The 15,491-nt window shown below is 42.0% G+C and overlaps 1 protein-coding gene across 1 annotated transcript in view; it reads right to left on the bottom strand.

Moving 5' to 3' along the window:
• LOC308079001 (poly [ADP-ribose] polymerase tankyrase-1-like) overlaps positions 1 to 15,491 on the bottom strand; it is a gene marked incomplete at both ends in the record, with an annotated part of 111,111 nt that overhangs the window by 90,055 nt on the left and 5,565 nt on the right. Inside the window, 2 exons of the mRNA XM_080420339.1 lie at positions 6,668 to 6,763; positions 14,010 to 14,118. Coding sequence (XP_080276465.1) covers positions 6,668 to 6,763; positions 14,010 to 14,118 — 205 coding nt within the window. The remainder of the gene's footprint in view (positions 1 to 6,667; positions 6,764 to 14,009; positions 14,119 to 15,491) is intronic.

The following is a 15,491-nucleotide window of genomic DNA, read 5'->3' as shown; positions in this document are numbered from 1 at the left end:
GTGCATTTTCAATTCCGGACTTTTACTCGTAACAGAGTGTTTGCGGTATTGATACTTTTACTATAATATTGTGAGTACTTTTCCTACCACTGCACCCCACCACACCCCCGGCAAAAATCCAACCCTGGGTGTCGTTGTGAAAATTAGTAAGTACCAACAGCACACAGAACAAACTGTGGTGTGTGGAGGCCATATTTATATGCACTGGTGCACTCTACTATATCTACACTTGACACTGAGGCCTGTCTCAACACCCCTCCGCCCCGGTTGGCTCTCATCCCCATGGGGGAAGAAATGTTCATTTTGACCTTCAAGACCAGGTTCTGAGAGAAAAGCTGTGATTCAACAGCTCCTCCCTATGGGTTCTCTGTGCATTATGCCATTGGTTCTCAAAGTGGGGTCCGGGGACCCCCAGGGGTCCTTGGGGGGGCGGGTTCCAGGGGGTCCCCAGCAAAGAGTGTTAATATAGCATCACAATAATTTTAACCTTTTATACTTTGGCTATTCAAAAATAGCAGATCTACAATTTTTTGGGCAAATCTTTGAATATTTCTATTTTTTTAAGCGAACATTAACTAAAATCTTTGCTCTTGGGGGTCCCTGGAACACCATATTTTAGATGGGGGTGCGCGGCCAAATACATATCATTTTGGGGGTCCTTGACATGAAAAAGTTTGAGAACCACAACCACTGCATTATGCAACACACCCCAACTCCCGAGGTGCTATACCGAGGGCAGACAGAGGACCTTTTAAAACACCTTAAAAAATATATATATATTCGTTGACCGGGGTCCCCCAGGGGTCTGGACTATATTAGGCCCCCCTCACCAAATCTCTCTGGTGAAAAACCAGCCTACAGATCGGCTATTTTCGCAGAATGTTCGGTCAAAAATCAAATCACGTTCATTGTAACTAGTAACTCGAAGTTACATGTTTTGGAAAATGTAATAACGGTTATGTTTAAGTTACACTACTAGTTAGTAGTCACTGGGTAAAGTAATATATTACAGGTAGACTGTCCAACAGTGATTATGGCACGCCCAGGTGCATGTGCTTAATCCAGTAAGACTGGGAACGCATCATGTGTAATTTTAAGATTTCTTTGGCTATCCAAAGATAGCAGATATACAAGCTCATAGCGCGGCACTCTGTGCCTTGTAGATCTGCTATTTTTTGAGAAACCGTGACAATTTGTGCAAATCTTTGAACACATATTTTTTTAAGCAAACATTTGTACAATATTTTGTTCCAGGGACCCCCAGAAGCAAAGATTTGAGTTACAAATGTTCGCTTTAAGAAATGTTAAATATATATATATTAAAAAATATATGTAAATTCAAGTTGGTTCCATCCCCTCCTCCACCCTCTCTCTCTCTCTCTCTCTCTCTGTCTCTCTCTCTCTCAGCACTGCAGCCACCGGCTTGCCAGGGCTGTGAGTCCATCATCTTTGAGAGGCGGTTTCTAGGATGTTCCGTGGCGCCGTGGAGGTATAATTTATGGGCCAATTTAAACTTCTATCAACACACAGTGTTCTGGCAGCGGGCGCTGCAGGGCCGCAGTGGGGGAATATTAGGCTACCTTTAACCCACTAAGACCGGGAACGCATCTGTGTCACTTTTAGATTTATTTGGCTATTCAAAAAATTGCAGGTCTACAAGCTGGAGTGCCGCGCTACGAGTTTGCAGATCTGCATTTTTGGGGGAAAAATCTTGAATATGTGTGTTTTAAAGAGAACGTTTTTAACTCCGATCTGTGCTTCTAGGGGTCCCTGGAACAACATATTTTCAGATGGGGGTCTACATGGCCAAATAAATATCATTTTGGGGGTCCTTGACATGGAAAGGTTGGAGCACCACTGATATAGCAACATACTGTTAGGATTCAGAAAACATTTTTAGATACGGATTTGGCCGCGGACCTCCATCTCAAAATATGTTGTTCCACGCACCCCCATGAAGCAAAGATTTGAGTTACAAATGTTCACTTTAAAAAATATATATATATTCAAAGATTTGCACAAAATGTTCACGATTAAAAAAAAACAGCAGATCTACAAGCGTATATAGCCGATATACAAGCTCATATGAGCTTGTATATCTGCTATCAAAAAATTGCAGATTTGGGGCGTCTGCTGGCCTAGCGGTCCAGGCGCACACCACATAAACTGGTAATCCAGCATGACGGCGTGTCGCCGGTTCGACTCCCGTTCCCGACGACCTTTGCTGTATGTCTCCCCCCCCCCCCCCCCATCTCTCTCCCCATTTCCTGGCAGCCTGCTCACCTGTCCAAATAAAGGCATAAAAGCCCCACATAATATCTTTAAAAAAAAATATATATATATATATATATATATATATATATATATATATAAAATAATGGTTAAAGCGGTTACACAGATGCGTTCCCGGTCTTAATGGGTTAAATCCTGGAAGACAGAACAGGGTGTTAACGGTAGGATGGGTAATATGGGCCATGCACGGGGGGGGGGGGAAGACACGTGCGTGTGCACAGACACGCACACACACACACACACACACACACATAGATAGGGCTGTCACCATTACAAATTTAAGTTGCCGAATTAATTATCACTCAAATAATTGCAATTAACGATTTAATTGTGTTTCTGTCGTTGAAAATGAACGGAACCTTATGAATAAAAATTACATTTCTGTTTGGCTTTTAGCTTTCGGAAACACAAGTTGCACAGGGCAGATATGACAAATATAACACATATTTAATCACTGTATACTTATAAATAAACATTTATTGCGATGCGACACGTTTTGAGCATATAGATCGGCTATTTCCACTATTTTTGAAATTTTTTTGAAAATATGATTTTTTTTACATGGAATTGATTATGACGATTATGACGATTATGACGATTATGCAAAAATAAGTGTGATTATATAAAATAATTGCGATTAGACGTTTATATAATAATTGTGACAGGCCTACACACACAAACACACACACACACACATCCACACGCTCTCATGGGGTCTCACACGTATAGGTCTACGACAGACGTGTAAAACTAACAGCCTGTTCAAGTCTGTGAGGGAAAATGAGCATATCGGCGGTATCGGGCAGAGACCTTGTACGCTATGTCCAAAACTGTTACTTTTCAGGAAATGGAGAAACAAAAACTTTACTACTTTGGCTATTAAAAAATACAAGCTCGGATATACAAGCTCGTAGCAACGTTCCGTCGGTTGCCAGATTCTGTGAGTGATTCACAGATTCACAGATTCTGTGAGTGAAACAAGCAACCAGGTCTATGAAAACAAGCCCAAAAGAAGCGATCAGTTTCACCACTTGAGCCCTATATTAATATATCAGCCATTTTCAAAAGGAATCTTGAAAGCCAGCCCAAGTAAACAACTGCACTTCAGAAACAAGCCCGAACAAAAGCAACCAGCAACTAAGAATATTTACAAGCGACTTAACAGGAAAACAAGCCCAAAGTCGCTTATAATAAGCAGGCCTGGCAACACCGGCAGGCCAGTTCCTGGCCAAACAGGAAACCGGTGCAGTAGTTCCTGGCCAAACAGGAAACCGGTGCATTTCCGTTTCCGTTTTCCGGCCGGATGACGTCATTTTAGCGGGAATGACTACCCTAGCCACCGTTTCAATATAAAATAGGCTTTTTCGGGGGTGAAATTCATGGGGTGGGTGTTGTGAAACATTTGCCACTCACAAAAGATAACAATTTAACTTTAGTTTTGTTGAAAACGTTACCTAGTATTACTTTAAGCACAACAGTGTGCACATCGGCCGACTGCTTATCCTGAACTAAATGCCAACTTTTGCCAACAGACCACCAGTCTGTTGCAGTCTGAAGCAGTCTGTTTGGTGGAGAGACACTTTTAGGGATGCACCAAAACCAACCCGTTGCTCAAAGTCTTTCCTGTCATCATCAACAGTACCCGTCATCTTCAGCGAAATACAGTAATGTGAGATGTAGACAACCACCTAAGGCACAGATTAAAACAAGGTACAAAAGGGAATAACCTTGGAAATAATTAAGAGTGATGGATGACAGGGAAAACTTTGGGCATAGAATGGAAGGAATCCTCAGAAACCAGAGAGAGAGAGAGAGAAAGAAATGAAGGAAGGAAGAAATATTCAAAGACTAACCCTCTTTGCTCAGCTGATACTGACAATGAGCCATCCTGACCTATTTGCTTCTTTTTTTTACTATCTCCAAACCACAATTAATTGCACAAAATTATCACTTATATAACCATGAATAGAACACACACACACACACACACACACACACACACACACACACACACACACACACGCACGCACGCACACGCACACTCACACGCGCACACAAATCTCCATCACAACAACAGCTCCACAGTCAATAAGCCTTTATTTATACTTTACTTTGGCCAATCAAAAATAGCAGATCTACAAGCTCATAGCTTGTAGATCATAGCTTGTAGCTACGAGCTTGTAGATCTGCTATTATTGAAAAATCTTGACCATTAAATGGTCCTTCGCACCAATTTTGTATAAATTTGAATATATATATATACCGTATATATATTTTTTTAAAGGGAACATTTGTAACTCAAATCTTTGCTGCTGGTGGGGGTCCCTGGAACAACATATTATGAGATTTTGAGGGGATCCGCGGCCGAATACATATCATTTTGGGTGGTCCTTGACATGGAAAGGTTTGGGAACCACTGATATTAAAGCAACATACGTTTTTTGGGAGAAAACTGTTAGGATTTAGTAGACATTTATAGAATCCCCCAGAAGCAAAGATTTGAGTAACAAATGTTCGCTTAAAAAAAAATATATATATATATATATATATATATTCATATATATATATATATATTCATATATATATATATATATATATTCATATATATATATATATATATACATATATATATATATATATATATATATATATATATATATATTCATATATATTCAAAGATGTGCACACATTTTCTAAGTTTTTCAAAAATAGCAGATCTACAAGCTTGTAGATCTGCTATTTTTGAATAGCCAAAGAATTCTTAAAATGACACCCAGATGGTTTTCCTGGTCAAAATGGGTTATAATACATAAACACACCATGTTCCATAACAATCAGCACATCCAGCACAGAATGCAGAATCATTAAGAGCAAGGTAGCATAATTATAAACCAAAAACACACAGACTGCGACAGAGAGAGAGAGAGAGAGGTGTGGGGGTGTGAGAGAGAGAGAGAAAGAGAGGGAGTAAGAAAGAAAAAGAGAGAGGGAAGAGAAAGAAAGAAATACAGGAATCTGTGAGTGTGACCTCGCCAAAAAAAGTGTGTGTGAGAAGAAAGAAAAGGGGATGATGAAATGCAGGAAAGAAAGAGAGAAGAAACAGAGGAGGCAGAGAGAGAGAGAGAGAGGTCAAGAGAGACAGAGGTCAAAAGAAAGAGATGGTGCAAAAAAAGCGAGAGAGAAAAGAGAGAAAGTAAGCTATAGGCAAAAAGAGAGATTGAGGGGCAGACAAGATGAGGAGGAGGAGAGAGAGAAAGAGGGAGGTGAGAGAAAGAGAGAGAGAGAGTGAGAGATCAAGAGAGAGAGAGAGAGAGACAAGAAACAAGACAGATAGATAGCGAGAGAAAGAGGAGAAAGTGTGAGAGAGAGAAAGAGAGACAGACAGAGAGAGAGACAGATTACAACCTATAGCCAGAGAGACAGACAGACCGACATACAGACAGACAGACAGATCGGTAGAGAGATGTGTGTCAGTGTTTAGGCATTGGTTCTCAAAGTGGGGTCTGGGGACCCCCACGGGTCCCCAGACCCCAGGGGGGGGGGGGGGGGCTACCAGGGGGTCCCCAAGCAAAATTAGCTGTACAATCATTTTAACCATATTCTATACTTTGGGCTATTCTAAAATAGCAGATCTGCAAGCTCATGGCGCGGCACCAAGTGCCGCGCCATGAGCTTGCAGATCTGCTATTTTAGAAAAATCCCTGGCACAAAATTGGGGGGGGGGGGATCCGCAGCCAAATACATATCAGTTCGGGTGGTCCTTGACATGAAAAAAATAGCAGATCTACAAGCTCACAGCGCGGCACTGTGAGCTTCTAGATCTGCTATTTTTCAAAAATCTTGAAAATGTGTGCAAACCTATATATATAATTTTTTTTAAGCGAACATTTGTGACTCAAATCTTTGCTTCTGGGATGTTTTGAGATGGGGGGGTGGGGGGTCCGCAGCCAAATACATACCATTTTGGGTGGTCCTTGACATGAAAAAGTTTGAGAACCACTGCTCTAGCCAGAGAGACAGACATACATCCAGACAGACAGACAGACAGGTCAGCAGAGAGAGAGAGAGACCCACAGACAGACAGACAGACAGACAGACAGACAGACAGACAGACAGGTCAGCAGAGAGAGAGACCCACAGACAGACAGACAGACAGACAGACAGACAGGTCAGCAGAGAGAGAGAGAGACCCACAGACAGACAGACAGACAGACAGACAGACAGGTCAGCAGAGAGAGAGACCCACAGACAGACAGACAGACAGACAGACAGACAGACAGACAGACAGACAGGTCAGCAGAGAGAGAGACCCACAGACAGACAGACAGACAGACAGTGTGTAATAATGATAAATAAATAAAGTGAGCAGACTGACCGGTGAGCACGGCCGTGGCGTTGGGCTCAGAGAGGTCCAGCGCCGACTTGCCGTCCGTGTTGCGCACGCCGGGCTCGGCGCCGTGCTGCAGCAACACTGTGGTACAACAACAGGGCAGACACAGAGAGGAGGAGTAGCTCAGCTCCTGGTGGACCACCGACACGCACACCCCCCGTCCCCGTCCCCGACGACACACCACAGCACCTCCTCCTAACCCCGCTCCTCCTCCTCCTCCACCTCCACCTCCTCCGCTGTCCCTCATCATGCTCCCCCGCTGTCGCTGTCCCCCTAGCTCCACCACCATCCCCTCCTCCTCCTCCTCCTCCGCTCCTCCGTCTGTCTCTGTCTCTGTCGCTCCTCCGACCGCCGTTTCCTCCTCCTCCTCCCTCTCCCCGGGTCCTCCTCCTCCTCCTCCTCCTCCTCCTCCCCCGGCCCCTCGGGGGGAAGGAGCCACCACCATGCCGCTGAGGTAAACAGACATGCTAGGGGTTTGGTTTACGCTGCTACGGAGGAGGAGAGGCTACAGCATAACCCACTAAGACCTGGAACGCATCTGTGTCACTTTTTAGATTTGAGCCAAAAAAAAAAGCATTATTATTTTTTACACTTTGGCTATTCAAAAATAGCAGATCTACAAGCTCGTAGCGCGGCACCGAGTGCCGCGCTACGAGCTTGTAGATCTGCTATTTTTGAAAAAATCGTGAAAATGTGTGCAAATCTTTGAAAATATATATTTTTGAAGCGAACATTTTTTTAACTCAAATCTTTGCTTCTGGGACCCCCCGGGAACAAAATATTTTGTGATGGGGGTCCGTGGCCAAATACATATCATGTTGGGGGTCCTTGACGTGAAAAAGATTGGGCACAACTTTTTCAGAATACTGTTGGGATTTAGGAGACATGTAGAATCGTCTTCAGGTCTCAATGGGATAAGTGGAGAGAGAGAGAGAGAGAGAAGAGATAGAGAGAGGACCTATAACCACAACCACAGCAGCAAAGCAGCAGCCCAGCAGGAAGAAACACAAGCTATACGTGACGAGCTACGCTAAACAGCCGCGGAGGGGGGGAATGGTGGGGGTTAAAGCTGTAAGTAACTACGCTAAGCTAACACTAGAATACATATTAGAAACAAAACAAAAGAAAACCGACAAAAGGGAAAGGAAGGAGGGAGGGAGAGAGGGAGGGAGGGAAGGAGGGATGAGGGGACATTTGACTGAGGCTAATCTGAGGGGAGGAGAGCGGAGAGACTTGCGCCTCCTCTCCTCCAACTGACTGAGCGATGCAGCGGAGATCGGGATAAGGAGGAGAGGAGATGGGGGGAGAGAGAGAGAGAGAGAGAGAGAGAGAGAGAGAGAGAGAGAGAGAGAGAGAGAGAGAGAGAGAGCGAGAGAGAGAGAGAGAGAGAGAGAGAGAGATAAGGACAGGAGGGGGAAGGTTGAGAGAGGATGACAGCAGTGGTGGCATAACTCAGATATTTTACTTAAGTAAAAGTAGCAATACCACAGTAATGGAAAATACTCTGTTACGAGTAAAGGCCCATGTGTTCTAAATGTTACTCGAGTAAAAGTACCATAGTATTGGCATCAAAATATACTCAAAAGTACCAAACGTAAAAGTGCTAAATTGTTTGAGAATAGCAGATCTACAAGCTCGGCTATTTTCAAATAGCCCATGTATAAAATAGAGCTAAAGTGGTTAATGTACGTTTCATAAAATCATAATTTGTATCTGAAAAGTAAAATGTTCGTCGACTACCTTTTTTCACTGACGAAAACTACATAAAAAAACTAAATAAAAACTAAGCTACGACGACTGAAACTAAGACTAAATATATCGACAATTTCGTCCTAAATAAAAACTAGACTAAAATGTTAGTGAGGGAACTAGTGGAGAAGAGATCCAGTAGAACTAAAAGACAAGGCATTTCATGTTCGGTTAAGCTCGGGTGTTGCGCTCTGAAAATAGCCGATCTACAAGCTCACAACGCGTCGCAGCGCGACGCGTTGTGAGCTTGTAGATCGGCTATTTTCAGCATGCAACCAAGACTAAAATCAGCCATTACGACGCCATCAAGGCACCACCAAGATACATTTTAGTCAACTAAATCAACTGTAGATTTAGTCGACTATAATCTTATGATATTTAGTCGACTAAAACTGGACTAAAACTACAACATTTCAGATGACTGAAATATGACTAAAACTAAATGCAATTCTATTCAAAAGACTATGACTAAAACTGAATCAAAATGTGCCGTCAAAATCAACACTAACTGGAGCTGGGTAACGTGTGAAGGGTAGAGAGAATAGGAGGATTCAGCTCTATAAAGAGGGAGGGCGAACGGAGGGAAGGAAAAAATGAGAGAGTAGAGGAGAGGAGAGGAGAGATGTCACGTGACTCCCTAACAGGTATACGAGCTGAATAACAAACTCTCTCTGCACCCACTTTTTTTTATTTTTTTTTCAAAGTTAGCTCTACTGAAGGCAGTCATTTCTTCTCTCTCTCTCTCTCTCTCCGTCTCTCTCTCTCTCCGTCTCTCTCTGTCTCTCTCTGTAAGCATCTCCCAACTGCACGTCCTGTGTACCAGTGGTTCTCAAACTTTTTCATGTCAAGGACCCCCAAATTGACACTTATTAGCCTGCGGACCCCCATTTGAAAAGATATGCCAGGGACCCCCCATAAGAGAAGATTTTTTTACGGCACTAGCAGTGATTCTCAGCCATTTTAATTTCAAGGACCCCCAGTTTGACATGCATTAGAGGCTACGGACCCCCATCTAATGGCATTTCTATCTCTGGGACCCCAATTTATATTGTAAAATCAATTGTAATGTAACTCTGAGAGTGTACAAATGGAACCAAATGGAGCCGTTAGGGTCCATTTGGTTCCATTTGTACACTCTCAGAGTTACAGACCCATAAGGGTCCATTTGGTTCCTAACTATCCATCATTTAGCTGGGGACCCCCTGGAACTCCCTCAAGGACCCCTGGGGCTCCCCGGACCCCACTTTGAGAACCAACGCTGTGTACACTGCTTTTTTCAAACTGATCAGAGTATGTGTGAGTGCACGTGCATGCATGTGCACGTGCGCAGCGATACGATATATTTATTTTATAAAATGATTTAATATTTTTGGGGGAAAATGAAAACAATAAAATAATAAAATAAATGAAAAACATTATCGGACCCCTCACGCATTAGGAGGGCAGGGTGAGTCACCAGAAACAAGGACAGGTGTTTTCGATAAATCTAACATGGTTAAAATGTAGTTTGAAGTTACAATGGGTTTGTATAGGAAGGGGCGTGTCTGATAAAATGAATATCAAATATCTAAATACTGAATCGAGCAACTTAAAAACTGTCTGGGGGGCTCACAAAGGCCTGAGTAGACGATAAAATGACGAAGAGTTTTTTTTAAAGTGAAATATCCCTTTAAGTACAGTACTTAAGTAAATGTACTTTCCACCACTACTGTTCTCAAGTCAGCCAGCAATGCCGTTTCAGTTTCCAATTGAAAACAATGCTGGCCAGAGCAGATACTGCAAAAAGAAAAATCAATGTGTTTTTTGTCTCCTGTGCAGGCTGGAGTCTGAGCAGTAATGCAATTTATGGATTATTTTGCTGCTTCACAGTTAGTGGGAAATAATAGTACACATCCCAGGGGAAGCTAATTGTAGTTTTTTTTTTTTTTTCAAATCACAGTGATTACCGTGAAGCAGAGTTATTGGTGCACACCCATGTTCTCGTCACTATTTATTATGTGATAACCCGGGGTACCCAGCTAGGGGTGCAACAGTTATAATCAAACTAAACGCTACAATTTAGGCGTTAGGAAAGATCACATATTGTATTAATACATTCAATCCGAGAACGCATCTGTATCATTTTAGATTTATTTGGGATATTCAAAAATAGCAGATCTACAAGAGCTTGTAGATCAGCCATTTTTGAAAAATCGTGTTTTTTTTTGTTGCAAATATTTTAATTTTTATAATTCTTTTTCAAAACGAACATTTTTAACTCAAACCTTTGCTTCTGGGTTATTGGCTATTTTAGGCAAATAGATTTGGTGTAGAGAGAAAAGAAAAGAGTGCGACACATTTAAGTTGACTATTAATTGTCACACAAAATAAATGCGATTAACGATTTAATTGTTTCTGTCGTTGAAAACTGGAGCATATGAATACAAACTACATTTCTGTTTGGCGTTTAAGCTTTGCAATCTCTTGATTACGAAGCTTAAACGCCAAAACAGAAATGATGCACAGGGCAGATAACTTGAATGTACAAAGAAATTACTGACATATTTAATCATTTTATACTTAAAATAGCTGATCTACAAGCATACTTGTAAGGGGGGTCCCCAGCGAAATAAATCAATATAGCATCAAAATCAGTGCTATTTGAAAATAGCGATCTACAAGCTCACAATGTGTCGTTTAAGCTTGTTTTAAGCTTGTTCTCACCCCCCCCCCCCCCCCCCCCGATACCACAGGTAAACATTCAGAACGTAGATTTTATGAATGTATTTTTTGTACAATTGCTTTTAAAGCGAATATTTGTAACTCAAATCTTTGCTTCTGGAGGTCCCTTTTAAAGAATATTTGACAAATGTTCGCTTTAATATATATTCAAAGATTTGCACACATTTTCATGATTTTTCAAAAATAACAGATCTAGAAGCTCATAGCGTGGCACTCATGAGCTATGAGCTTGTATATCTGCTATTTTTGAATAGCCAAATAAATCTAAAATGACGCGGTGATGCGTTCCCTGATTGAATGGGTTAAAGGTTTAATGACATTCACTTTTACACCACATTCAAAGTCTTTGTCCTGGTCCTTCAAAAGTGTACAAAATGTTTTAAGTGAAAATTCCATTCCATTGATCCATGGCAGGTGTTTTTCTCTCACATTTCTAAAGCCTTTTCAACTGCAATGAAAAAAGAAATCTTTGCCTGCGGGTGTCGCTGGTGAGGGATTTTGCCTGTCAATCATCGCCTCTGCTCCGCCCCCCCCAAAGGAAAGGATAGGGGAGGGGAGGGGCGAGGAGGAGAGTGGGCGGGATTAATCGACTGTGACCTCACTTTCGAAGGGCCAAGCTCAGATTACTTTTCAGCCTAATTATTCAGAAAACCCCAGACCACAGAAAATCCACTGAATGTTCTAAGTTCAGTTTTTTTGGGTGTAATTGAGGTCATAAAACCCCAAATAAAACATTGAAAATAAAAAAAGTGAAAATGAATGTCATGATACCTTTAACACATTGGGTGCCAGAGGTTTATTAAAATATTATACTTTGAGTGCCAGGACTTTTTAAACATTTTGAACCTTTTTCAAGTAGTCACAAAATATTAATATAAAAACATTCGGAAATCCATTCCATAGTTGCAGCCAGTTGAAAATAGTTAAATTAACATTGTAAAAAAAAAAAGTGCACAGGAGCCGAGATACAGGTTTTTGAAGTCATAAGTTAACCAGGAGGTGGATTGGAGTCTAAATCTTGTAGGAGTGATATTTCCTGTTGCTGTGAAGGAAAAAAAAAAAAGTAATTTTTTTTTTTTTTTTTTAAAAACCGTATATATACGGTTTTGGCACTCAACGTTAGTATGCGCAAAACCGTATATATACGGTTTTGGCACCCAATGTGTTAATATACGTGTGTGTGTGTGTGTGTGTGTGTGTGTGTGTGTGTGTGTGTGTGTGTGTGTGTGTGTGTGTGTGTGTGTGTGTGTGTGTGTGTGTGAGTGTGTGTGTGCGCGCGCACTCTGTATGCATGCATGTTATCGTCTCTGTCGGGTGGAAACCTCATACGGTCCAGAACTGTTACTTTCCAGGATCCACATTTCTAAAATAGCAAAAGTAGCAGATCTACAAGCTCAAAACGCGTCGAGCTTGTGGATCTGCTACCGTTGCTGATGCTTGCGTGTGGCGCTGTAGTGTGATCAAGTGGGGCCGTTCATTTACGAGAAAAAAAAACGCTAAAAGTTAGAATATGGAGATAAGGGCCCGGACCTGGTCTAGGGGTCCGGGCACCTATAGGCTCATAAACAGCCTCACACAGCGCACCGCGGGTTCGAGTCCCGTTCCCGACAGGTCTTTGCTGCATCTCTCTCCCCATCTCTCTCTCTCCCCGTTTCCTGTCCATCTCTACTACAGTAGGTGGCCACTGCCTTTGTCCAGTTTCACGTTCAAAACCTTTGCATCATGCATGTCACTACTAGGGGTGTGCCGATACACTAATTTCACCAAACGATACGATACGATATTTGGCTCACAACTTCGATACGATTTCGATACGATACGCACTTTTTTTGTTATGAAAAATATATGGGGGAGAAAAAAAGCAAATGCAAACAATAATTCTGTTTTTGCATTATTCAGATATGCGAACTTGTAGCTTTTCAGCTACAATAGCCGTTTTGAATCCAAATAGGGCAATAGTGTGACACCTGACCCGAAAAAAAACACATGTTGTCACCCTTTTCACCTCGGGCTGTTTGCATGCCTGATTATTATTATTGTAAAAAAAAGAAAAAGAAAAAAAAAAATCACACCCTGTGTGAAGTGGGCGGTGTCTTGCTAGCTAATCACAATACTGAATGGAGTCAACCAATCATGTACAAAAGATAAATACATTTATTGAAACACTCTTTATGATGGACGAAACCATAACTTGAAAAAAACCAATATTTGGTTTTTTTCAAGTTATGGTTTCTTATATAGGGCTATGCACATGTGTCATGTGACACTGGCCAATCACAGTCCTGAATAGACTGTGATTGGCCAATCACAGCGCAGGATAATTGTACAAATTTCCTGGGCCCAGATCACAGCGCAGGAAAATGTACATTTTTCCAAATCTCACTTATAGGGGCGGTTTCACCGCCAAAAAATGAAAACGATATTTTTTTCCCCCAAAACGATACATATCGTCACGAAAACGTATCGCGATATATCGCGGGACGATATATCGGCACACCCCTACATGTCACACAAACAGAATGCGATGCGTTTGGTTGATATAACAAGCGTGTTCACATAGAGTCCTTATCCACAAATCCACCATTTAACTTCCACAGTACACATTATCAAAACCATTGGTGTTGTGTGCTGGATTCTAACCAACATCATCTCGGGTCACGCGCTCCATGCAGGAGGTGTGGAAGGAAAATGGACAAAGTCGCTGGCCACCTACTGTATGAAACTATAAGTAAAAAGGCAGAAAAAGCACCAACAATATCTTGGAGGAAAAAAAAATATATACTATGGAGATGAGAGGTTTCTGCCGCGACAGCAACGTTATGTTTTTGTATGTGCGTTAACTTGCATGAGCACCTACCTATGCAGACGTCGATCTTGCCCTTGATAGCAGCCTCGTGCAGAGGTGTGTAGTTCCAGTTGTCTCTGGCGTTGGGGTCGGCCCCCTGACACAGCAACAGGGACACCACCTAATAACAACAAGGAACCAGTGCATTTACTTTCACACTGTATTCCAGAGAGCACATTGCCTCCAGTGAAATCTAAAAATCTCAAAATGTGTCGTCTCAAAGTGCAAACACCCACAACTTTATTACAACGTTATGGGCCCGATTCACTAAGCTGTTTACACCCATATTAGTGCTGCACAATTAATCGGAAAAAGATTGTGATCTCGATTCAGACACCTATGCAATCTCATTTCAAAATTATGGCGATTTTTATTTATTTTTTTGTCACATTCCTAAGCCAATAATTTGAGGACCGGCAGCGGTTCCGGTAGGAGACACAAAGAGTCTCCTTTGTGTCTCCTACCGGAACCGCTGCCCACCGGTCCGCTGGTCATCAAATTATTGGCTTAGGAATGAGACAAAAACCAAAAGATATCCATGAATTCAAGTCTCCATGGGGTGACTAATCGATAGAAAAAATTATTTATTTTGGGTGAACTATCCCTTTAAATTAATAAATATATATATATATATAAATGTAATATATTTTTATATTTGAAAGAGAATCGTGTGAGAATAAAGAGTAAATAAAGTTCCCCTCCTGTGTGTGTGTGTGTGGTCCTGCTGAGAGAACCTTCCTGGCCTCTGTGACATGGTAGTGCTTAGCAGTCACGCTTAATATACCGTATATGTCAGATCTCTGACATAGCGTTGGTGGTTCAGTGGTAGAATTCTCGCTTGCCATGCGAGTGACCCGGGTTCGATTCCCGGCCAGTGCATAAACTGATAAAAATCAGTTACCTTTTTATGTGTATGTCCGTCATTGCCCAAATATGGAGTTCAGTAATGATGTCATCACCAAACCAGAGCCATATAAGGAGAGTTGCGTCACCTCCGTTCACTTCATCGGGCCAGGTCTTCTACAGAGCCTTCTATTGGCGAATAGTGACAACGCCCTGAACCGGACATTTTATGGAATGCACTGGAGTCTATGAGCGTTTGTCACTATTTCGAGTTTACATGAACCACGTGACCACCAGCGCTGTTTTCTGCCCCCCCCAGGTGATGCAACTCTCTAATACGAGGCTCTGCACCAAACCATTGGTTCAAGCAGTGGTTCTCAACCTTTTCAGACCATGACCCCCCAAAATAATCATATTTGAACTGGGGACCACCCAAAATAATCATATTTAAACTGGGGACCCCCCAAAATAATCATATTTGAACTGGGGACCCCCCAAAATAATCATATTTAAACTGGGGACCCCCCAAAATAATCACATTTGAACTGGGGACCCCCCCAAATAATCATATTTGAACTGGGGACCCCCCCCCAAATAATCATATTTGAACTGGGGACCCCCCAAAATAATCATATTTAAACTGGGGTCCCT

The sequence above is a fragment of the Gymnoscopelus braueri genome (genome assembly GCF_963280865.1).
Source record: "Gymnoscopelus braueri genome assembly, chromosome: 22".
Lineage (NCBI taxonomy): Eukaryota > Metazoa > Chordata > Actinopteri > Myctophiformes > Myctophidae > Gymnoscopelus > Gymnoscopelus braueri.
Note: the sequence above shows the minus strand (reverse complement) of the source record. Positions and strands in the feature narration are given on the sequence as shown.